Source organism: Pinus tabuliformis, chromosome J (genome assembly GCF_031772625.1).
Source record: "Pinus tabuliformis cultivar Carrire ecotype Pingquan chromosome J, CPIR1, whole genome shotgun sequence".
Classification (NCBI taxonomy): Eukaryota; Viridiplantae; Streptophyta; class Pinopsida; order Pinales; family Pinaceae; genus Pinus; species Pinus tabuliformis.
The window spans coordinates 110312935-110336504 of record NC_142295.1 but is presented as its reverse complement, the minus strand read 5'-3'; the positions used below and the strand labels follow the sequence as shown (position 1 = coordinate 110336504).

Below are 23570 nucleotides of genomic sequence, written 5' to 3'. Positions count from 1 at the left end.
GAGAAAATGCCACAGCTTTCCCTTTCCCTCTAGATGTAGATGTTGGTGTTGGTGGAGTTGGCAGTGGAGTTTGCTATGCTCTAGAAGCTGAAGAACTAGAAGTAGGAGCTACAGGAGGTAGACCACGTCCTCTACTGGTGGCAGGGGTAGCCTGGGCAAGTGGTGTCACCTGGAAACATTACAAACTCCCAATCCTGAAATCCTAAAAAATTGACAAGTCTGCTGCATTTTGAATGAAATCTAAAATTCTACTTTCTCCATATGAAATCCAATGAGGCCGGAACCACTCTCAAACATCCTGAGTCATTTCATGGTAATGTTAAAAATTTAAGTAAAAGGATGAAAATGAAGATTAAGGAGAATGTCACTTTTACTTTAAGAATTTAACATTACCATGAATACCATATCAATACTAGGGCCTAGAACGCTCAAACCCTCCTTGGTAGAAACCACATAGCTCTCCCCTTCCTTCTCCAGCAACAAAAAATGAAAATGATATGGAAAAAACCAAAATCGGATTTTTATAGGCCATGCGGAAAAATTTTACAGTCGCTGGGCGATATTTTCGATTATCGCGCGATATTTTTGGAAATATCGGCGATATTTCGGAAATATCGCGATATGAAATATCGCCGAAAATATCGCGATATTTTGTCGGCGATATTTCGGCTCGCCGAAAATATCGCGATATTTCCGAATATCGCCGATATTTCGGCGATATTATCAACACTGGCTAAGAGAGTCTAATGCTGGTATGGCAAATGTGGCTGCAAAAAAAAAAAAAAAAAAACCAAGAATGATGACCCCCTTCCATTCTTTGAGGAAAAGCAGCAACAAATTCCCATTTGAGAGTTCTAGTGGGGGACAAGCAGCAAAAAGAAAGGCAATTTCACTTGTTCCAATGGACAAGATTTTTTAGAAGGAGAAACGAGAAGAGCTTGATCTCAACATTGCCCTTTTTTTCTATCAAAACTTCATATCCTTTAATGTTGCATGCTCACCTCTATTTATTGAGATGTACCGAGCTCTAACTCAAGGGGCTCCATCAGGGTATGTGCTTCTTGGGTCAGAGAAACTTAGAACCACATTGTTGACGAAGGCAAAAAAAGAGGTAGAAAAAATGCTTGAGCTTATTAAAGCATCATGGCCAACATCTGGGGTTAGCATTGTTTCTGATGGATGGACAAATCCAGCACGACACCCACTCATTAACTTCATGGTGTCTTCCTTGAATGGTCCAATTTTATTGAAAGCAATGGATGCACTTGGACAATACAAGGATGCACAATATATGGGTGGGTTGTTTATTAAATTTATTGAAGATGTAGGTGTTGATTCTTGTGTGTAAATCATTACAAATAATGCACCTATTTGCAAGGCTGCTAGCATGATTGTGGAAGCTAAATATGCACAAGTGTTTTGGACACCTTGCATTGTCCATTCATTGAACTTAGCACTGAAATCCATCGCTTCTGATGTGCTTTGGATTGGTAACATTATTGAGGATATACGAAATATCTGTAACTTTGTACAAAATCATACAAATGCCCTCACTATCTACAAGGAGTACAACAATCTATCATTGTTGAAGATTGCGCATACACAATTTTCCTCTTCATTCATCATGTTGAAGAGGTTGAGGGAGGTCAAGACCGCTCTTGGGGACATGGTACATATCAAGTAGCCTCTAAAAGAGTGAAGGACACAGTGTTAGATGATGCTTGGTGGGAGAGGGTAGATCTACTTATTCAGATCATGGACCCTATCATTTCTTTGCTTCGATTTGCAGATACAAACCAACCCATCCTATGAGAGGTTTATGAGGGATGGGATTCCATGATTCAGACTGTAAGGAGCATTATTTTACAAAGTGAGTGCCCCGAGTATGAGACATCACCAGAGGCCTTCTTCACCACTATACAGGATATTCTTGTCAGCAGAAGGGAAAAGAATTGCACACCTTTACATTGTTTGGCTCACTCATTGAACCCAAAATACTACAACCACGAGTGGTTGAATGGTGGACCTTCCCGCAGATTCCCTCCTCACATGGATGGTGAAATCTCACAGGGAGGAAAGATGCATTCAGGTGGGTTTTTCAGGATAGAGCATCCCTTGATGAGGTGGAGGATGCCTTTGCAGAGTTTTCCACTGGCATTGGTCGATTTGCAGGATATGATCTGATTAGAGACAAGGGGGCTAAGAAGCCTTATTCTTGGTGGGCAAATAATGGGGCAACAAGCCCTCCTCTACAGCTGTTAGTCATGAGGCTCCTCTCTCAGGTGACTTCATCCTCTTGTTGCGAGAGGAATTGGAGCACATATGGGAATTTGTATAGTGTCAAGAAGAGCAAGCTTGAGCAGTTCAGGGCAGAGACAATGGTGTATGTGCACACCAACCTTCGTCTTATTTATAGGCAGAGGGATGAGTGGTTGAAGGGAAAAGACAAAGATGTGGGATGTCTTTCTTTATGATATGTGTCTGGATAGCAGTGTTGAGTTGGCATTGTCCAACTTGGATCTCAATGATCCAATGCTCGAGCCTATCAGATTTGATGATGGTGATATTGTAGAGGGCTCATTCTCCACACCAGGAGATGCAGAGATGACTTTGGATATAGAGGAGGATGCAGCAGAGCAGAGTAGTGGTGATCATGATGATCAGGATAATGATGCTGATTTTGATGATGACTCATGAGTCATGAGCTACTTACTGCCTTGAGGCTTGTATACTTGTAGTTGTTTTGTATTTGATATTTCTATTTTCCATTGGCATTGCACTACCTTTGTAACACATTTTGATTTTGATGACTTAATGAGAAAACTATAGTATCTTTATCTTACTATCTTGTCTTTCTCCTATTGAATCATTGATGAATTGAATATGTATTATGATTTATCATTTATGTCACAATTGTATTTGTATGCATAATGCTAATTTGTAAATCTTACATCTAGATGAAGATCTATGTTTGAAATCAATGAATTTGTATCATGAATGAGAATTTGTGTAAGAAATATCTAATTTTTAATATATATATATATATATATATATATATATATATATATATAACGTATCCGAACGTGTCTTGTTCTGTGGGGTCAACGTGTCCATATCCGACACTCGAATCCCCATATCCGTCGAATCCCGAATCCCCGTGTCAGGTGACTTAGCTTGTGACACTATATTTCTATGGTTTCCAAGCTATCTATTGCACTATATTTCTGTCGCAGACTTATTGATCCAGGTGGATATTGGTGGCCACCGACCTATTCCACTTGGATCTCCACCATTGTTTCTTTCAGTTTTTCAGTTTCCTTATTTGTAGCACAATTTACTATTTTTAGCAGTTTTTCAGGTCTTGAATTTCCGGAGCCATTTTGAGGCCCTAAACGACGTTTTTTTGGGAAAACTGGGAGCAGCATGGGTCATTCTATCGATGTTGTTCATCCCAAAGTTGTAGTCCTCGGATAGATATTTCTAACGATGTATTGTGCACATCAAACGGAGGTCGTATGCCAAAGTTACGACCCTGGGAAGTTGATGTACCAATTTACCTAAAATGGGGCTCATAGTTTGGCGCTTCATCTCCTAGGGTTAAGTTTCTGGATGTTTAGGGTTTTCCATTATTTCTCACAATAAATAGGCCTTCGAGCCTCATTGTAAAGTAGTTCATAGGCATGTAGCCGCCACATCTCTTCTTAGAGATAAGCTACCTGTTGACCACTACGTGTCAACTACCCATAGCAGCACACCCTCTTTTTCGCAAAAGGGATAGCGCTTGATCGACGTGTCCGTGCCATTCGACTGTCATCATCAACCCGATTATGTTATGTTGTAAACCCAGTGTGGATGTGTAAATTGTAAATAATCTTAGCAGATCTAAGTCATGTATGTAAATTGCTTGGGAAAACCTAACTTTCTAGTGATAATCTACGTTTCGGAAGGTTTTTTGTCTCACCGACCTATGGTCGGCAGAGTTTTCCTTCAGCCTAACCCCAAAGCCGGAATGGATTTTGTCATTAGAATCCTAGGGGAATCCTAATGAGCTTCGAGTCTATGTAAAAGTAATTTGGAAATAATTCTAACTATTTGGTTAGATTATTACAAATTGCTTGATCTGCTAGATTATAGTTGTGTCGCAGAACTGGGTGGTCTATGAGGGTCTATGTCAAATGGGTTTTCTCCCTTGAGATGTAAAATTGTAAAAGTCATGATTTAAAGTGTCTTGATGGTTAGAAAATGTTTTATCCCCTCATAAGTCCTAAGTCCTAGATGTTTTTTTTCCAAAGGCTAAGTTCGAGGATCCAAAAATAAAAAATAAAAAATAATTAAAAATATAAATAAAATAAATAATAATAATAATAATAATAATAATAATAATAAAAATAATAAATAAAATTAAAAAATTAAAAGAAAATTAAAAAATAACTAAAAAAACAAAAAATAAATTAAAATAAAATTTAAAAATAAATTTAAAAAAAGATAAATAAAAATTTGAAAAATAAAATAAAATAATAAAATAATAATAAGTCAAAATTTTGAGGAAATAAATGCAAGATTTTAATTTTTTTTAATATATTAAAATGCATTTGAAATTTTGACGAATGAGATTAAAAGGGATTTTGATCCTCATCAATGGTCGAGATTAGTTTGACATGGATCACTTGAACTAGCCGTTGGGAATTTTTCCTTTAAATAGGGTGTTAGGGGTCATTTGAGATCATTCGATCGAAAAGTCGTGGGCTAAGAAAGCTTTCTTGTAGTCATTTTTTGTGCAATAAAAAAAGACTTTGGGTTGAAAATCTTGCTGGTGTTACTCTTCTGGAAATCCTGTAAGATGTTATATTTTCTGCATAATTTTATTTTCAGCCATTGATGATAGCTTGATGAAAATTGATTTAGGCACAGGTATATTGTTTGATCTCTGGGGTTTGAATGATAATTTAATTTCTAAAATATAATGGCAGGTATCTCCATTTGATCTAAATTTCACTGTTATTTTCTCCCTCTATGTTAATGGTTGATTTTAAGTTGTGTAGGAAATCCATTTTTTAGATTACCGGGCGTTCGGGGAAGTTCTCGGCTGAACCAGCCAACTCCCGGATTGCGTTTTCTGAAAGAGCCCAACCAGTTTTAATCCCGAGCTTATCATTCGAGTTTTTCTTCTAAATGCATGAGGGTTTTTTGAAGCATTTCATAGTAAATCTGAAATTCTGAAAATATTTCTGTGGCATATTGATAAATCTAGCTGTTTAGAGTCGTTAACCTGTAAATATTGTAATTATTTAGCTGGTTTTTGGGTTTCTTTTTAGGTTTAATCCTTGCATATATTATTTTTGGGTGTTCTGTTTTTTGTCATTGCAGGTTGCAGGTACAAATTTTGAAAAATTTTCAGCAGGCAATCTGGAGCAGGAAAGATTTAAAATTTTGATTAAGTTTCTGGATTACGAGTCTGTTACCTCCAGTTTAAGTTTCTCTGCTGCCCAAGATCGATTTTTTTTTTTTGCCCGCTCCGTCAAAACGCAGCTTCATTTCACTGCACTATTCCATTACGCCCCTCGCTTTTTTGCTCCCTCGAAGATCTGGCCAGTCTCTACCTACAGATCTCTTCCAATCTACGCTGCCAGAACTAGTCTTCCTTACACGGTTCTTCCAGCAACCATAGCTCAGGCATTTTTCACCCATAACTGGCAGCATGTTGCCCTAGCTCTCCCTCACAGCTATCTTACATAGTCATTCCCCTGTTCTTGCATTAAATCTGCAGCTCTATCATCGTATTCCCTCATCCTCCACGCAGTCTTCACGCTTCTGATCCCGCAGCATCTCCACCATTGCAAATTCCCGCAGCTGCAAACAAGACTTAGAGCCCTCATCTCTCACACAGTTCATCAATACTCCAAGCGTTCCCTTTCGTCGCTGCCAAAACGTTGCAGAACCGTTCCTGCCATCGTGCCCCATTACGTCCTCCATTTCCTGCGTCCAAACCTGTGTGCTTCCCTCTTTTCTCCGTGTGAGTTCCTCTTCAAATCCGCTGCCTGCTTCACACTGGCAAACCCTTCACTCCGCGTTTTTCCTGTGGCTGTGTCTTTTCCATCTCCACACAACTCTCTCAGCTTCTTATCCTTCCCGCGGCTCTATCTCCTCCGTGCCCTCAATGCTGTCTACCTGCATCAAGGTATCTTCTCTCCGCTGTCAAACATCCAGGGCTGCACACACAGAACGCTCAGCAAAATTTGAATTTCGATTTATGAATGTATTATCTCTTTAGGATTTAAGTTAGCATTAGTTTTTTTTTTTTTTTTTTTATTTAGATTTTAGTTTTAGTTTTAAAATTATAATTATTGTTTTAGTTTTATTTATTTAGATTTTAAATTTTCACTTTTATATATGTATGATCAGGTGAGTGGTTGCTTTTTCATTTTTTTTTTTAGATTTAGATTAGTTTTAAGTTTTATTTTTAGTTTAGTGCATAGTTTAGTTTAGGGTTTGATTTTTGAATTAGATTTTAATTTTGAGTTTTATTTAGAATCTAAATTTAGAAAATAAAAAAAAAAAAAAAAAAAAATCATAAAAAGTTTTAAATTTTAGATTTTGGCTAGGTTTTGGGTTTAGATATTTTAGATTTTAGTTTTAGAAATTAAATCTTTGTTTTAGTTTAGTTTAGTTTTAGCACTATAAAAAATAATAAAAATAAAAAATCATAAAAGGTTTTAGTTTCATTTTAGACTTATTTAAGTTTAAATTTGATAAAAGAAATATAAAAAATAACAAAAAAATCCCAAAAACATAAAAAGTAATCCTCAGGCTTTTTTATTTTGTTCTATAGTTTAGATTTTTATTTAGATTTAATTTTTATTTATTTAGACTTTGTTTTGTTTTAATCTTAAAATTTTATAAAAATAAAAAAATAAACAAAAAAAAATCATAAATGGTTTAAAAAAAATAAAAATTTCTTTTTTAGGTTTTGGATTTGAGTTTTTTTTAGAATTTAGATTTTCCCTTTTTTATGTATATATGATAAAGTGTTAGTTTTAGATTTAGATTTAATTTTTAAAGTTTGATTTTAAAATAATATCAAAAAATCATAAAAATTAAAAAAAGGCATAATTTTTTTTTAGTTTTCTTTTATTTAGTTTTAGAATTAAATTTTGGATTAAGATTAGTTTAATAATTTTTTTCTTTTAAAGTTAGTTTTTAGTTTTAGTTTATTTTCTTTTTCATTTAAGTTTAGTTTAATGTAAATAATTTTAGGTTTCATTTACTTTAATTTTTGCTTATGATGATGAACCACACTTGTTGGTTTGAAACGCTTTAGCCAAAAATTTCTCTTATGTGATTTCTACCGAAAGACTTTACTTAGTTTTGTTTTATTTAAAAAATATAAAAATATTTAAAAATTAAAATTTTTTGAAAAAGTTTAACAAAAAAAAATTGAAAATTCATTTTTGGTGTCTTTTGTGGTATCTACGTTCCACTTTTCTATAGTTAAATGCACTTAAAATTTTATTTAAAGATTAGCTATTGAAAAGTGGTGAATCTTTTCGTGAGCAGGTTAGCATTTAAATTTCGTCGATTAATGTATTCAATCTTTATAAATTTAAATGCTGGATCATTATTATAGCATTGTGAGTTTATTGAATATCTTGCATTGCTTGGGTTATTTGATGATAAATTATTGAATTATAAAGTTCATATTTCTGCAGCTTTTGATAACTAATCATTTAATCATTAACTCCATAAGGCACTGGTACGTTAATTCCTAAAATCAATTAGGTGCTGTGTCTCCCAACCCAACTGGTCCACAGTTGGTCATCCTTTATCCCATAGGGTCTACCCCCCTTAGCCTCAGGAGACGGCTTAAACGGAGAGATCGGAGATGAGGGTGACAACCCCCGGGTTGAGCGTTGTCGCACTGCCCAGACAATCTGTGCGACAACATTTTTTGGCGCCGTTTCCAGGGATACTTTATTCTCAGCGTTTCAACGACATTTCCCCATCATCCTTCTCTTTTCTCATCTTTTCGTTTGAGCCAGCAACGACAAAATTTTTTGGTGACGTTGCCGGGGATAAAGTTTTTTCTGTCCTTGGTTCATTTGACATTCATCATTCTTTCATCTTTCTCATCTCTCATTTGAGCTGGCAATGTCAACATTTTTTGGCATCATCTCATCTTTTCCGCCATTCATTAGCCTGTCAAATGACCAACATTCTTTGGTGTCATTTGATCTTCACATTGCCTTATCTTTCGTCATATCATTTAATCGTTCCTTCAACACCTACTCTTCAGTTCATTTCTTGTTTGGGTGGCGACTCCATTTCTTTTCATTTATTTTTCCCAGACAAGAAGCCTCCCTCATATCTGCTTGTTTGTTTCTTTTTGGATCCTAGAATTAGATTCATTGTTCAAGTGGCGATTTCACTTCTTTCATCTCTTGATTTTCTTGAGCAGAGATCTCTTTCTATCATCCATTTGGTTCCTCATTATTCATCATGGATTATACGTTTAAACCATGTCATTTTACTGATGATCTCCATGATATTCCGAAAGTGGCCATTTCTAAATTACCTTTGTTCTCGGGTGGTGATTCAATCGCTGTTAGAAGGCATTTATGGAGTTTTTATTGTATAACATTCATGTATTGTAGACTTCCTCAATATAATCATGAAGATGTCAAAATGCGTCTATTTGTCTTTTCTTTGGAGGGTGATGCTTTGAATTGGTTTAATAATTGTCTTGAAGACTCTTTCACTTCTTTAGAAGACATTTTCAATGCTTTTAAAGATAGATATGGTTATCCAGATAGCTCGCCTTGTGCCCCTAAAATTGTGCAACAGAATGAAAGTAATCTTATAAAAGGTCCGTCTGTCGATGAAAGACTTCAAGACAATTCTTCATATCAGAATGTGCCATCTACCAGTACCATTGCAGATCAAATCCATGATAGTGGAAAAGCAGGGAAAAATTGTAAAAACCGTGTTGACAATGAAAAGGAAGATCAGAAGCAAATTATACAAGAACTAATGCGGCTGGTAAAAAATATGGAGATCAATCAAACTAATTACGCCAATGATGTGAGAACTTTATGCACCCACCTAGAAAAAAGTAATAAGGAGATGAAGATCATGAAAATTAAACACTTTGATCACATAACCGACATGCAAAATCAGCATGCTAAGGAAATTGAGGCCATGAAAACTAATCATAACACAAAAATTAGTTTTATGCAAAGCAAGTTATCAGGCTTAGAGGAAAATATGACGACCATGCAAGCAAATCATAAAAAAGAGATAAACTCTATGTAGCATTGCTTGATGACCATAAAGGAAAAGAACGATAAAATAATAAAAGATATGGAAGCTAATCAGATATGTTTTCAGAATAAGTTATTGACCATGGAAGAAGACCATGCCAGGGAAATCAATGCTATAAAGGTTGAACACTGTAGTCAGATAGATGCCATTAAAATACAGGTTCAGAAATTTCAACAATGGTCAGAGGATGAAAGAAACCAGGGAACATCAATAGATTAGGAGCCTCCTTGTCTGTTGCAACAAGCTCCATCTTATTATGAGGTCCTTTGTTCCATTGAAAAGTGGATAATTGAAGGTGACCTGGATAAAAGGGAAATTAATAATAAGGTGGATGCTCACACGGTTAATTCACCAGTCATAGAAGATCAAGTTATAACTCATGGCACCTGTGAGATTGATCCATCATCCTTGGCAGGGCAGATGCAGAATGAAGAAAGACATGTCACGCATATCTTACATACTTCATCTGAGAGCTTTGAAGCAGAAATTTCAATGTCATCATTGATACAACCTGCCATGAAGAAAAAGCGCAAGAAAAATAAAATGAGAAAAAGATTTGATGCATCAGACGGTCGCGAGCAGCTTGATTTTTGGATAGGGAAAAGTCCTACAGTATGCAGAATTGGACAAGGTACATCTGATAAGCAGTCAACAGATTTGCCTGAAAGCAGGCAAATGCTCAGTATACACTATATTGAACACATCTGATGCCATGGGGCATCCTCTGTATTTCTAACCCTACTCCTTGTTTTTTCAGCATTTTCATTTTTGTTGTAGGATTAGATTTACTTTTTCATGTTGTTAGACTAATTAATAAATGAAGAGCTTATATCTTTCCTGCGCTTAATGTTATATGATGATTTTTGGATAGACGCTACTTATGTTTTGTTGTGTATTGCGTGGATGTAGATTCTGGATTCTCACATTCCTACAGTGTAGCAACGTGTCTCCAAGTAAAGCCAGATGTTGACCACTACGTGTCAACTACCCATAGTAGTACACCCCCTTTTTCGCAAAAATGATAGCGCTTGATCGACGTGTCCGTGCCATTCGACTATCATCATCAGCCCGATTATGTTATGTTGTAAACCCAGTTTGCATGTGTAAATTTTCAATAATCTTTGTAGATCTTAGTCATGTATGTAAATTGCCTAGGCAAATCTAATTTTCTAGTGATAATCTACGTTCCGGAAGGTTTTTTGCCTCACCCACCTATGGTCGGCAAAGTTTTCCTTCAGCCTAACCCCAAAGCCGGAATGGATTTTGTCATTAGAATCCTAGGGGAATCCTAGTGTGCTTCGAGTCTATGTAAAAGTAATTTGGAAATAATTCTAACTATTTGGTTAGGTTATTACAAATTGCTTGATCTACTAGATTATAGTTGTGTCGCAGAACTGTGTGGTCTATGAGGCTCTATGTCAAATGGGTTTTCCCCCTTGAGATGTAAAATTGCAAAAGTCATGATGTAAAGTGTCTTGAGGGTTAAAAAATGTTTTATCACCTCATAAGTCCTAAGTCCTAGGTTCTAGGTGTTTTTTTTCCAAAGGCTAAGTTCGAGGATCCAAAAATAAAAAATAAAAAATATAAATAAAAATAATAAATAATAATAATGATAAAATTATAAAATTATAAAATAATAATAATAATAATAAATTAAAAAATTAAAAGAAAAATAAAAAATAACTAAAAAAATAAAAAAATAAATTAAAATAAAATTTAGAAATAAATTAAAATAAAAGATAAATAAAAATTTAAAAAATAAAATAAAATAATAAAATAATAATAAGTCAAAATTTTGAGGAAATAAATGCAAGATTTTAATTTTTTTTAATATATTAAAATGCATTTAAAATTTCGACGGATGAGATTAAAAGGGATTTTCATCCTCATCAACGGTCGAGATTATTTTGACATGGATCACTCGAACTAGCCGTTGAGAATTTTTCCTTTAAATAGGGTGTTAGGGGTCATTTGAAATCATTCGATCGGAGAGTCGTGTGCTAAAGAAAGCTCTTTTGTAGTCATTTTTTGTGCAATAAAAAAAGACTTTGGGGTTGAAAATCTTGCTGGTGTTACTCTTCTGGAAATGATGTAAGATGTTGTATTTTTCTGCATAATTTTATTTTCAGCCATTGATGATAGCTTGATGAAGACTGATTTAGGCACAGGTATCTTGTCTGATCTCTGGGGTTTGAATGATAGTTTAATTTCTGGAATATAATGGTAGGTATCTCCATTTGATTTAAATTTCACTCTTATTTTCTCCCTCTATGCTAATGGTTGATTTTAAGCTGTGCATGAAATCTTTTTTTTAGATTACCAGGCATTCGGGGAAGTTCTCGGCTTAACCAACCAACTCCCAGATTGCGTTTTCTGAAAGGGGCCAGCCAGTTTTAATCCCAAGCTTATCATTTGAGTTTTTCTTCTGAATGCATGAGGGTTTTTTGAAGCATCTCATAGTAAATCTGAAATTCTGAAAATATTTATGTGGCATATTGATAAATCTGGCTGTTTAAAGTCGTTAATTTGTAAATATTGTAATTCTTTAGCTGGTTTTTGGGTTTCTTTTTAGGTTTAATCCTTGAATATATTATTTTTGGGTGTTCTGTTTTTTGCCATTGCAGGTTGCAGGTATAGATTTTGAAAATTTTTCAGCAAGCAATCTGGAGCAGGAAAGATTTAAAATTTTGATTAAGTTACTGGAGTACGGGTCTGTTACCTCCGGTTTAAGTTTCTCTGCTGCCCAAGATTGATTTTTTTTCCTTGCTCCGTCAAAACGCAACTTCATTTCATTGCACTATTCCATTACGCCCCTCGCTTTTCTGCTCCCTCGAAGCTCTGGCCAGTCTCTACCTACAGATCTCTTCCAATCTACGCTGCCAGAACTAGTCTTCCTTACACGGCTCTTCTAGCAACCATCGCTCAGGCATTTTTCACCCATTACCGGCAGTGTGTTGCCCTAGCTCTCCCTCACGGCTATCTTGCGTAGTCATTCCCCTATTCTTGCATTAAATCCGCAACTCTATCATCGTATTCCCTCATCCTCCACGCAGTCTTCATGCTTCTGATCCCACAGCATCTCCACCATTGCAAATTCCTGCACCTGCAAACAAGACTTAAAGCCCTCATCTCTCACGCAGTTCATCAATACTCCAAGCGTTCCCTTCCGTCGCTGCCAAAATGTTGCAGATCCGTTCCTGCCATCGTGCCCCATTACGTCCTCCATTTCCTGCATCCAAACCTGCGTGCTTCCCTCTTTTCTCCGCGTGAGTTCCTCTTCAAATCCGCTGCTTGCTTCATGCTGCCAACCCTTCACTCTGCGTTTTTCCTGTGGCTGTGTCTTTTCCATCTCCACACAGCTCTCTCAGCGTCTTATCCTTCCCACGGCTCTATCTCCTCCGTGCCCTCAACGTTGTCTACCTGCATCAAGGAATCTCCTCTCCGCCGTCAAACATCCAGGCCTGCACACATAGAACGCTCAACGAAATTTGGATTTCGATTTATGAATGTATTATCTCTTTAGGATTTAAGTTAGCATTAGTCTTTTTTGATTTATTTTTTTTTGTTATTTGGATTTTAGTTTTAGTTTTAGAATTATAATTATTGTTTTAGTTTTATTGATTTAGATTTTAAATTTTCACTTTTATATATGTATGATCAGGTGAGTGGTTGCTTTTTCATTTTTTTTAGATTTAGATTAGTTTTAAGTTTTATTTTTAGTTTAGTGCATAGTTTATTTTAGGGTTTGATTTTTGAATTAGATTTTAATTTTGAGTTTTATTTAGAATCTAAATTTAGAAATTAAAAATAAAAATAAAAAAATCATAAAAAGTTTTAAATTTTAGATTTTGGCTAGGTTCTGGGTTTAGATATTTTAGATTTGTAGTATTAGAAATTAAATCTTTGTTTTAGTTTAGTTTAGTTTTAGAACTATAAAAAATAATAAAAATAAAAAATCATAAAAGGTTTTAGTTTCATTTTAGACTTATTTAAGTTTAAATTTGATAAAAGAAATATAAAAAATAACAAAAAATTCCCAAAAACATAAAAAGTAATCCTCAGTTTTTTTGTTTTGTTCTATAGTTTAGATTTTTATTTAGATTTAATTTTTATTTATTTAGACTTTGTTTTGTTTTAATCTTAAAATTTTATAAAAATAAAAAAAATAAACAAAAAAAATCATAAATGGTTTAAAAAAAATAAAAATTTCCTTTTTAGGTTTTTAGATTTGAGTTTTTTTTTAGAATTTAGATTTTCCTTTTTTTATGTGTATATGATAAAGTGTTAGTTTTAGATTTAGATTTAATTTTTAAAGTTTGATTTTAAAATAATATAAAAAAATCATAAAAATAAAAAATAAAAAAAAGGCATAAATTTTTTTTTAAGTTTTCTTTTATTTAGTTTTAGAATTAAATTTTGGATTTAGATTAGTTTAATATTTGATTTTTTTTTTAAGTTAGTTTTTAGTTTTAGTTTATTTTCTTTTTCATTAAGTTTAGTTTAATGTAAATAATTTTAGGTTTCATTTACTTTAATTTTTGCTTAGTTTTGTTTTATTTAAAAAATATAGAAATATTTAAAAATTAAAAATTTTTGAAAAAGTTTCAAAAAAAAAAATTTGAAAATTCATTTTTGGTGTCTTTCGTGGTATCTACGTTCCACTTTTCTATAGTTAAATGCACTTAAAAATTTAATTAAAGATTAGCTACTGAAAAGTGGTGAATCTTTTCGTGAGCGGGTTAGCATTTAAATTTCGTGGTTTAATGTATTCAATCTTTATAAATTTAATTGCTTGATCATTATTATAGCGTTGTGAGTTTATTGAATATCTTGCATTGCTTGGGTTATTTGATGATAAATTATTGAATTATAAAGTTCATATTTCTGCAGCTTTTGATAAATAATCATTTAATCATTAACTCCATAAGACACTGGTACATTAATTACTAAAATCAATTAGGTGCTGTGTCTCCCAACCCAACTGGTCCACAGTTGGTCCTCCTTTATCCCATAGGGTCTACCCCCCTTAGCCTCGGGAGACGGCTTAACAGAGAGATCAAGGATTAGGGTGACAGCCCCCAGGCTGGGTGTTGTCGCGCTGCCCAGACAATCTGTGCGACAACACTACCATTGCCCGAGCTAGTGTATTTCCATTTCTATTTGTAAGCGTATTTTAGTATTTTACATCAATGAAATGAAGTATTATTTCTGTTGCATCTTTGTATTTATGGTCATATCTGTAATTTGTTGCGTCCCTGTTTAAATCCGGATTAGTGGTATCAGAGTGGTCTGCTCTTTCTCTGTTTTTCTTTGCATGTCCCCAATGAGGTCGGGGTATAAGGAGTTAGGGCTTGAACTGGTTGAAACTCTGAAGGACCAGCCTCACAAATCTCGATGGCCTCCCATGGCAGATGAAAAGAAAGACGAGGGGGTAGGAGATCCTATCAAAATCTTTCTCGAAGAGGCCCTCGAGCGACAAAGGAACGCGATGATGGACAACTTTGCCCATATCCTTCAACAGCTACCCAGGGGCGACACATCTACTTCCAACAGCTACTCTGGAAGCGCCACACCCTTTAAGGTACAAGTTAACTTCAACATTCCCATATTAAAGGGTCAGATAGATGCAGACGCTGTAGAAAAATGGTTAAATTTGCTAGAAGGGTATTCTCTCCAAGATTTTTCCGGCCGAGAAAATATTACTTTCGCTCTTCTCAAAGCCGCCCCCCACGTCAAGAACTGGTGGGAAACCTACTTCGAGCAGAAGGATGAAAGTACGACATCACTGTTTTCAGCTGCACCCGCTTGGAATTCATTCCAGAATGCTATCAAGGAGCAATACTACCCTGTCAAAAGCTATGAGAATAAATACGTAAAGTGGACCATGCTGCGACAGGGGAGGGACCAAGACGTGTCGGAGTTTACCAATATTTTTCATACCCTTTGCACAAAATTGTGTATCAAGGATTCGGAGCTACATTTGGTACTCAAATACCACGGCTGCCTAGACAGGTACATCCAGACAAAATGGAGTTCCTGGACATATCCTCGCTCAGCACGACGTACTGATACGCTGTCAAGATCAAGTAAAAGTTTAAACAGAAGAAGCGAGACTTTGGATTTGCGAATCTGAAGCAAGGGAAAGGTGCCCCCAAACCGCTGAACAAAGGACAAAGCCAAGGCGGGGTGGCCCAGGACAACCCGCCAAAGCCGCAAGCAAAGAACAACACCGCAAAGTCAAAGAAGGACACGGGAAAGTGGTGTGAGTTCCATAAGAGCTCCACTCACAACACAAGTGAGTGTTGGGCCAAGCAGTCACTGGTGGCCGAGCTAAAGTCTTCAGAATTAGATGCATGTTCCAACTCTGAGTCAGAACCCGATAAGGGGAATGACAAAGGGAAGAAGATTATCGATGCGGAGCCCAACGCCACCGTTGCCACCATGAAGATCCAAAAGGAGGAACTCAAAAATCCAGAGGAGGAGCGGCTCTTCCACTCCCAAATGTGGGTAAAGGGTTCCCCACTACAGTTCATTGTCGACAGCGGGATCCAAAAGAACCTCATTTCGGCAGAGATCGTGAAGTGGCTGGGCTTACCCACCACAGCACATCCACAACCGTACACCATCGGGTGGCTTCACCAAGGATGAGATCTTCATGTGAGCTAGCAGTGTCGCCTTCTATACAACATCAAGCCCTTCACGGATGAGGTATTGTGTGACGTTGCTCCCCTTGATGTTTGTGATGTATTATTAGGCCAACCATACGTGTGGAAGCGACCTGCTGTGTATGAGTTCAAGCCTCGTGCTGTTATTGTTACTTTGGGAGATAAGTTGTAGTATGTACAGGATATTGGAGGTAGCACTGCCTACCACCATCTCTTTGGTTACTGCAAAACAATGCAGTAAGCTCATTTCCAAAACCGTGAAATTTGTTTTCCTGATGATATGCCCTCAAGGAAAGAAGAAGACGGTGGCCACAACCTCCAGATAAGGCCCCTCTGTAGGACAACAACAGATGAACAAGGTAGTGGAGGAGTACGAGGACATCTTCACCTCCCCCGCAGGGGTGCCTCTACACTGCCAGGTCAAGCACTCCATTGATCTGACCCCAGGTGCACCATTGCCCAATGGACCAATCTATCATCGCTCTGTTTTGGAGAAAGACGAAATCAAGAGGCAGATTTAGGAACTGTTGTAGAAAGGTCAAATTCGACCGAGTTCATCGCCCCGTGGAAGCCCAATCGTGTTGGTACAAAAGTAGGATGGGACTTGGAGACTCTATATGGACTATCGCGCACTAAACAAGAACGTTGTCCAGAATAGGTACTCGATCCCACTAATTGATGACCTTCTAGACCAACTAAAGGGGGCAAAATATTTTAGCAAGATTGACTTTAAGTCAGGATATCACCAGGTACCAATCGAACCCTTCGATGTGTAGAAGACTGCCTTCAAAGCCAAGGAGGACCTTTTCGAATGGTTGGTTATGCCTTTCGGGTTGACGAATGTTCCTGCAACCTTCATGAGGTTGATGGATGACATCTTGCGACCATTCACCAACTCATTTGTAGTGGTATACTTGGATGACATCCTGATCTTCAGCCAGAGTTGGGAAGAGCACCTCCATCACATCCGACAGGTTCTCCAAACACTGCGACAACACAAACTATGTGCCAATTTGGAGAAATGCACTTTTGGCATGACCCAAGTTCAGTATCTAGGATACATTATTGATGAACGGGGTGCATGTGGATCCAAGTCATTCGGGATTGGCCAACTCCAAACACTCTGATAGAGCTCCACAGCTTTCTGGGTCTTGCTAATTTCTACCGCAGGTTCGTGTTGGGATTCTCTCATATCACTTGGCCCTTGAGTCAAGTCACTAAGGGAGGAGCGAAAGCAAAATTATTTTGGTCTGAATCTCAACAGAAGGCATTTGCAGAGTTGAAACATCGCCTTTGCTCGGCACCAGTGCTCGCATTACCAGACTTGCAACAACCATTTGAGGTCGAGACAGATGCCTCTGACTATGCTATTGGGGCAGTCCTTACTCAACATGGGCATCCAGTGGCATATCATAGTGAGACACTTTCAGACACAGTCCAGAAGTATCCCACTTATGACAAAGAGATGTATTCCATTGTGCAGACCTGCCGACAATGGAAGCATTACATTTTGGGGAAGGAAACGGTCATCCACACAGACCACCGGCCCTTGCAGTTCATACAGATGCAAGGGAAGTTGCAGAATGATCGCCATTAGAAGTGGTCCACATACCTGTAATAGTTCCATTTGAATATCAAGTATAAGAAGGGCAGCACCAGTAATGTTGCAAATTGCCTTAGCCGACCACCGATCATGGCGTTAACTACCATGCTCAACTCTTGTGGGCATGAGACTTCTGATTGGCCACTTCTCTACAAAAGCGACCCAAAATTCGGCCACACATACCAGACGCTCTTGGAGGCTCAGCGTGTTCCAGATTTTCACCTCCAGGATGCCCTGTTATGCCACCTGGGTCACCTTTGTGTTCCTTCAAGCGAGCGTGCCAAGATGATTAGGGAACTGCACTATAGTCGGGTTGCTGGGCATTTCGGGGTCGAGAAAACAATGCAGTACTGCAGAAGTATTTCTATTGGCCAAATCTTAGATAGGATGTCGGGAAGTACATCAGATTCTGCACTGCTTGCACCATTGCCAAACCAACCATCAAGAAGCAAGGCCTCTATACTCTGCTGCCTACCCCTAGTCGGCCTTGGGAATCCATCTCCATGGATTACATGTTGGGACTTCATTCTACTAAGCATGGCAACGACTGTGTTCTTGTCGTCGTAGACAGATTCTCAAAGATGGCCATTATGGCGGCTTGCAAGAAGAATATCACAACAGAAGCCACTACTAAACTCTTCTTTGAACGAGTGTGGGTACACTTTGGGATCCCCCAATCTATCATCTCAGATCGGGACAACAGGTTCCTTAGTGCATTTTGGTCCAGTCTCTGGCGATGCTGGACACCAAGCTCACTAAATCCACAACTTTCCATCCCTAAACTAATAGCCAGACAGAGGTCGTCAACAGGATGATCGTACACATTCTGCGCATGTACAACTCAAAGCATCCATGCGCATGGGATGAGAACCTCCCCTATGTCCAACACAGCTATAACCGGGCTTTCCACAACTCGACTGGCCACAACCCCTTTCAAGTGGGCTTGGGATTCCAGCCACTATGTTCCATTGATGTGGCCATGCCATTTGCAGCTACTTAGGCAGATTTGGCTCATGTCCAGTCTCAAACCGATAAGGAAAACAACTTCATTGAGCACATTCAACATATCCGCCAGCAGGTACACGACATTCTGGAGAAATCAAATGCCAAATACAAGCAGCGACATGATCAACATCGGGTGCCACACAAGTTTCAGGTGGGCGACAAAGTCTGGTTGCATTTGCAGAAGGAACGCCTTACCAGAGCCTATCGGAAACTCAGACCACTCCGAAATGGTTCATACACCATTACCAAGGCTGTGGGAGACAATGCATTTGAGCTCAGCATTCCCCCATTCCTTGGCCTGCACCCAGTGTTCAATTTGGACCACCTTTGACCATACTTCCCACCATTGCTAGACACATCAGACATTGCAGAACAACTCACACCTATAGAGTTAAATCCAGATTGCATGGAACAGGCCACAATTGATCGGATCATGGACACGCAGATCAAGAACACCCAACAACAAAGGATCCAACTATATTGAGTTGTCAAAGCAGGCCAACTCCTTCACCAAGGCAAGTGGCTCACCAAGGACCAAGGTCAGCAGAAGTTTCCTCATCTCATGGAGGAACTCAACACAATGGGGACCATTGCTTCCTAAGGGGGGAGGAATGATGCAGGTGGATATTGGTGGCCACCCGCCTATTCCACTTGGACCTCCACCATTGTTTCTTTCAATTTTTCAGTTTCCTTATTTGTAGCACAATTTACTATTTTTGGCAGTTTTTCGGGTCCTGAACTTCCAGAGCCGTTTTGAGGCCCTAAATGATGTTTTTTGGGAAAACTGGGAGCAACATGGATCCATGGACTGATGTTGTTCATCCCAAAGTTGTAGTTCTCGGACAGATATTTCTAATGAGGTATTGTGCGTGTCAAACAAAGGTCGTATGCCAAAGTTACGACCCCGGGAAGTTGATGTACCAATTTACCCAAAACGAGGCCTATAGTTTGGTGCTTCATCTCATAGGGTTAGGTTTTTGGATGTTTAGGGTTTTCCATTGTTTCTCAACAATAAATAGGCCTTCGAGCCTCATTGTAAGACAGTTCAGAGGCATGTAGCCGCCACATCTCTTCTCAGAGATAAGCTACCATCGCCCGAGCTAGTTTATTTCCATTTCTGTTTGTAAGCGTATTTCAGTATTTTACATCAATGAAATGAAGTATTATTTCTGTTGCATCTTTGTATTTATGGTCATATTTGTAATTTGTTGTGTTCCTGTTTAAATCCGGATCACTTATGGACAAACATATGGCACTTTATGGACAGATTTAAGGATAGTTTCGAAGGCAGATATGAGGAGGGCTGACTTGGCACTTGGATAATTGGCCTATGACTTGGTTTTCTCTTGTTGACAAAAGCTTCTATAAGGAAAGGATTGTTGGGTTTTTCCTTGGCCATAGGCCTAATTTTTGGTGTCTTGTTTTTTGTGCATTATACTTGTATAATTACTTGATGACCTAATGAATGAAGTAAATGCTACATTTAATTAACAAGACAAAAAAAGAAAACCAACATATATAAACAGTCAAGTAATTATCATGTTCAGAAATTCTAGTTTGCAAACGAATTTCAACACTTAAGAGCATGTGATACACACCTTAGAGGTTGGACACTTCACTTGAGGACAAAGTTGTAAATCTCGAGTGTCCCTAAATTAAGACAAAGTTGGACAAATTATTTTTGGAAACAGGCTGTACAGACGCTGAAACATGCTTGAAATGTGTTTCAGTCTGTGAAACATGTTTCCCACATGTGAAACACATTTTGTATGGGCTAAAACATGTTTCAAGCATGTTTCAGTGTTTTGATACATAAACTTCACTAGTATTGGTTGGGGGGTGAGCTTTTCCTGCAACATAGACTTCATCCCCTCACAAGTGTTAGAGATTTTTCTTTGTATCACTACTTTATTTATCATTTCGAAGCTATGGTGCAGATATGTGTTTTCTGATGAGGTCAGTTCAATCCAATCTTTTTTTCACCCTTGGCAAGAAGAGGTATGTAATGTGTATGAAATTGTCTGTTAGAGGCTATCTTTTGATTAAGGATGGCAAAGAGTTTGATGCACTAGCTCATTCTGACTTTATTTCAGCTCTAAGGAAGAGGATATAAGACTCCACTGTATAATCCTTCCACTTTTGTTTTTGGCTTTCTTGTTAATATAAGATTTATATTCTGAAAAAAACAATTGTACAGAAAATATGAATTCTAGGTAAGAAAAATGAGCTTACAGTTAAGCCTTCACATGTCCTGTTGTTATTAAAGCATACAGTTTCATTCAGATTTTCTGCCACACCCTTGTTATCATCATGGAGCAACCGCCTGAACATTTAAAAGATATCATCGGTTAGAAAAATACATGCTTTAAATATCAAATAATAATAAATCTGATGAAAATCATAGCCAACCTATGTAACATAAGCTCTAGTTCTCCATCAAAAATGCTTGAACCCCCAACAGCACGATCAACAAGCAAAGAAAACTCTGTCTCGTTGTCCTTCAGGTAGATGCCTAGATTCAACTGCACTTTCAACAATTAGCTTGATCAGGAACATTGGATTTATAAAGAAAGGTTAAAAATTGTTTCAAGCCAATGCTTAACATACCCACAACTTATACCTTTTATTCTGTGGAGGGAGCAAACCCCACCAACATCTTATAAAAATAAAATTGATATAGAAATCTAATGAACTATCATGTAATCTCCTCACTGTGTCATATTGGAAATTGATATATTGTATATAGTATTGCAAAGTGAGTCATCAACTTGTCAGAAAATATATATGATCCTGCCTAACATGACACATTTTACTTGAGAAGTGAGTGCCATTCAAGTACATGCTTTCTAGGCAGTTCTATCTAGTTGCATATTATTCTCTGTAGGAAGATTAATATTAGAATAGAGCAATGATTTTCCCATGAACTAAATCTAGATATACTCGGTAAAATTTATACACTTTCACATTTGAATCTTTACACCCTTAAAATGTACGTGATCATTAGCTACTACATCTTACAAGGTATTATCCATTTTTAGTGGCCAATGTTCCCCTTGATGATTGACTTAATAGGAACTGGAACATTCAAAAGAATGAAATGGAATGGCTAGGAGGTGTCAAGGTATATAAAAATTCCACTTCTCAAAAACTAAAATGCTCGAATATCTAGTCCTCAATAACAGTTAAGCAGGCAAAAATAGGCTCCATCACTACAGTCTTACAAATATTTAATACATGATTTTCCACAACAAAGAAACTGTTAAGTGTGTTCTGTGGAGCCGCAAATTTGCCAGAACATTCTGGATGAAGGTTGTTGGCTGAAGACACCATTCTCTTCATTGCCATGTTCTTTACAAAAGGGTCCTTTTTGAGGACCAATGGATGGTCTGACAGGCAGGAAGAATCGTTTGAGATGTCCTTATACTGACAGAGGGATTTTCATTTTCTGGAAAAGGCTGGCACTTTATCTTTTTTAAAATAGTACTTCTTATGTTATACGGAACAACATACAAGTGTGAAAGGGCTTATTTATCTAATTGCTGATAAAACCATAATAAGTTCAGAATATGCCCTAGCAGAGATATTCTTATCATCCTATATCAACAACAGGCCTCTAGCGTTAACTTGAGCAGACAATTCAGCAAATGCTAGCTTCATAAAGGCCTCTTGAGAGCCTCATTACCCACCACCTATGGGTGACACCCATAGGAGAATTTTTTCTCCTAGATTGTCTTCAGCCGGCAGTTAGTAGCCCCTGGCAGCCACCAGATAGATCAATGTGCCATCATGTCCACCACCTGAGACAACCATTATGCATCTTCCCCCATCTGTCATGATCGTATGTTTGAAGGTGGGTCTTCCAACCCTGAATGTATGACTTTCATTATGTGGTTGGGTATTTCTGCTTACTTATCATGGACACTTCTAGGCATGGATTAGTGGGGGGGTTTGGTGGAAAGAATGGGCTTGGTTTGTACTCTTGTCCCATTGTCCAACTTGGTGGTTAGTCTTGTATCCTAGTCCCGTGGGATCTCTTTTATTGGCTACTAGGTTTAGGAGTGGCACTACATGAGAGATCCCGATTTTGGTTGCATGGTCCTGCCTCCCGACACCACATACATCACCCCCCTCCGCCCATTATTACCCCTTTCCACATATTTCCCATCTGGGTCCACATTTGTCCATTGGGTCCACAAGGAGTTAGCCTTCCCCTCCCCTTGTCCACACTTTGGATCAGGCCTAGAACAATGCCCCGGGGGTTGATGCAGCTAAAAAGAAAGTGAAAAACATAATTTGGCCACTCTAAACAAAATGTACCATAAAATGCAAAAGATGGTCAGGACATACAAATTTAACACATGGGAAAGATCCAACATGCACTTTACCCCCTATCACTATGGAAATCACCCTAGTTCATAGGGCCCCTATAATGCCCCCCTGCATCATTAAGGAACCCATGATTGTCGCAACCCTTGGTGGGCGATGAATTGCCCGGCCTTAAAGGGGATATTCACTACTATATCATTCACATCATGCTCTCATTCCCTAAAGCCCCAAGCAATTTTAAAAATTAAAAGTAAAATAAATAAAAAGGCAAAAGGCATAGGAAGAAGGGAGGAAAAACAAAAGTATGTCAAAATTCGAGAATCCCACCTGAATCAACTACTGCAGCGACTGATTAAACTTCTCCTATTTGTTAATTTCTGAGACAAATTATTTACTATTTCCTACAACAAATATCGAAGCTAATACAACTACAACCTTCACTTAATTAATTAATTTGCCCAAAACAAGAACAGAAGAATAGAGAAAGATACTCACAAGTGACAGTATTTTTTGGACAAATGTCCTTGGAAAAACCCAATGCAAGAAAACCAGTGTAGCAGTTCTGAGGGTTTTATATTATTTAAGTAGTATTTTCTGAATACAACTCTCGATGCTCTTCCGACAATCAAGTTACAGAGAAAATAAACTGGCAGAAA

General features: G+C 37.5%; 1 protein-coding gene across 1 annotated transcript in view; it reads right to left on the bottom strand.

The window, feature by feature from the left end:
• LOC149225772 (alpha-mannosidase-like) overlaps positions 1 to 23570 on the bottom strand; it is a 507303-nt gene that overhangs the window by 5547 nt on the left and 478186 nt on the right. Inside the window, exons 23-24 of the mRNA XM_089377307.1 lie at positions 20998 to 21110; positions 20821 to 20911 (exon numbers count right to left, since the gene is read on the bottom strand). Coding sequence (XP_089233433.1) covers positions 20821 to 20911; positions 20998 to 21110 — 204 coding nt within the window. The remainder of the gene's footprint in view (positions 1 to 20820; positions 20912 to 20997; positions 21111 to 23570) is intronic.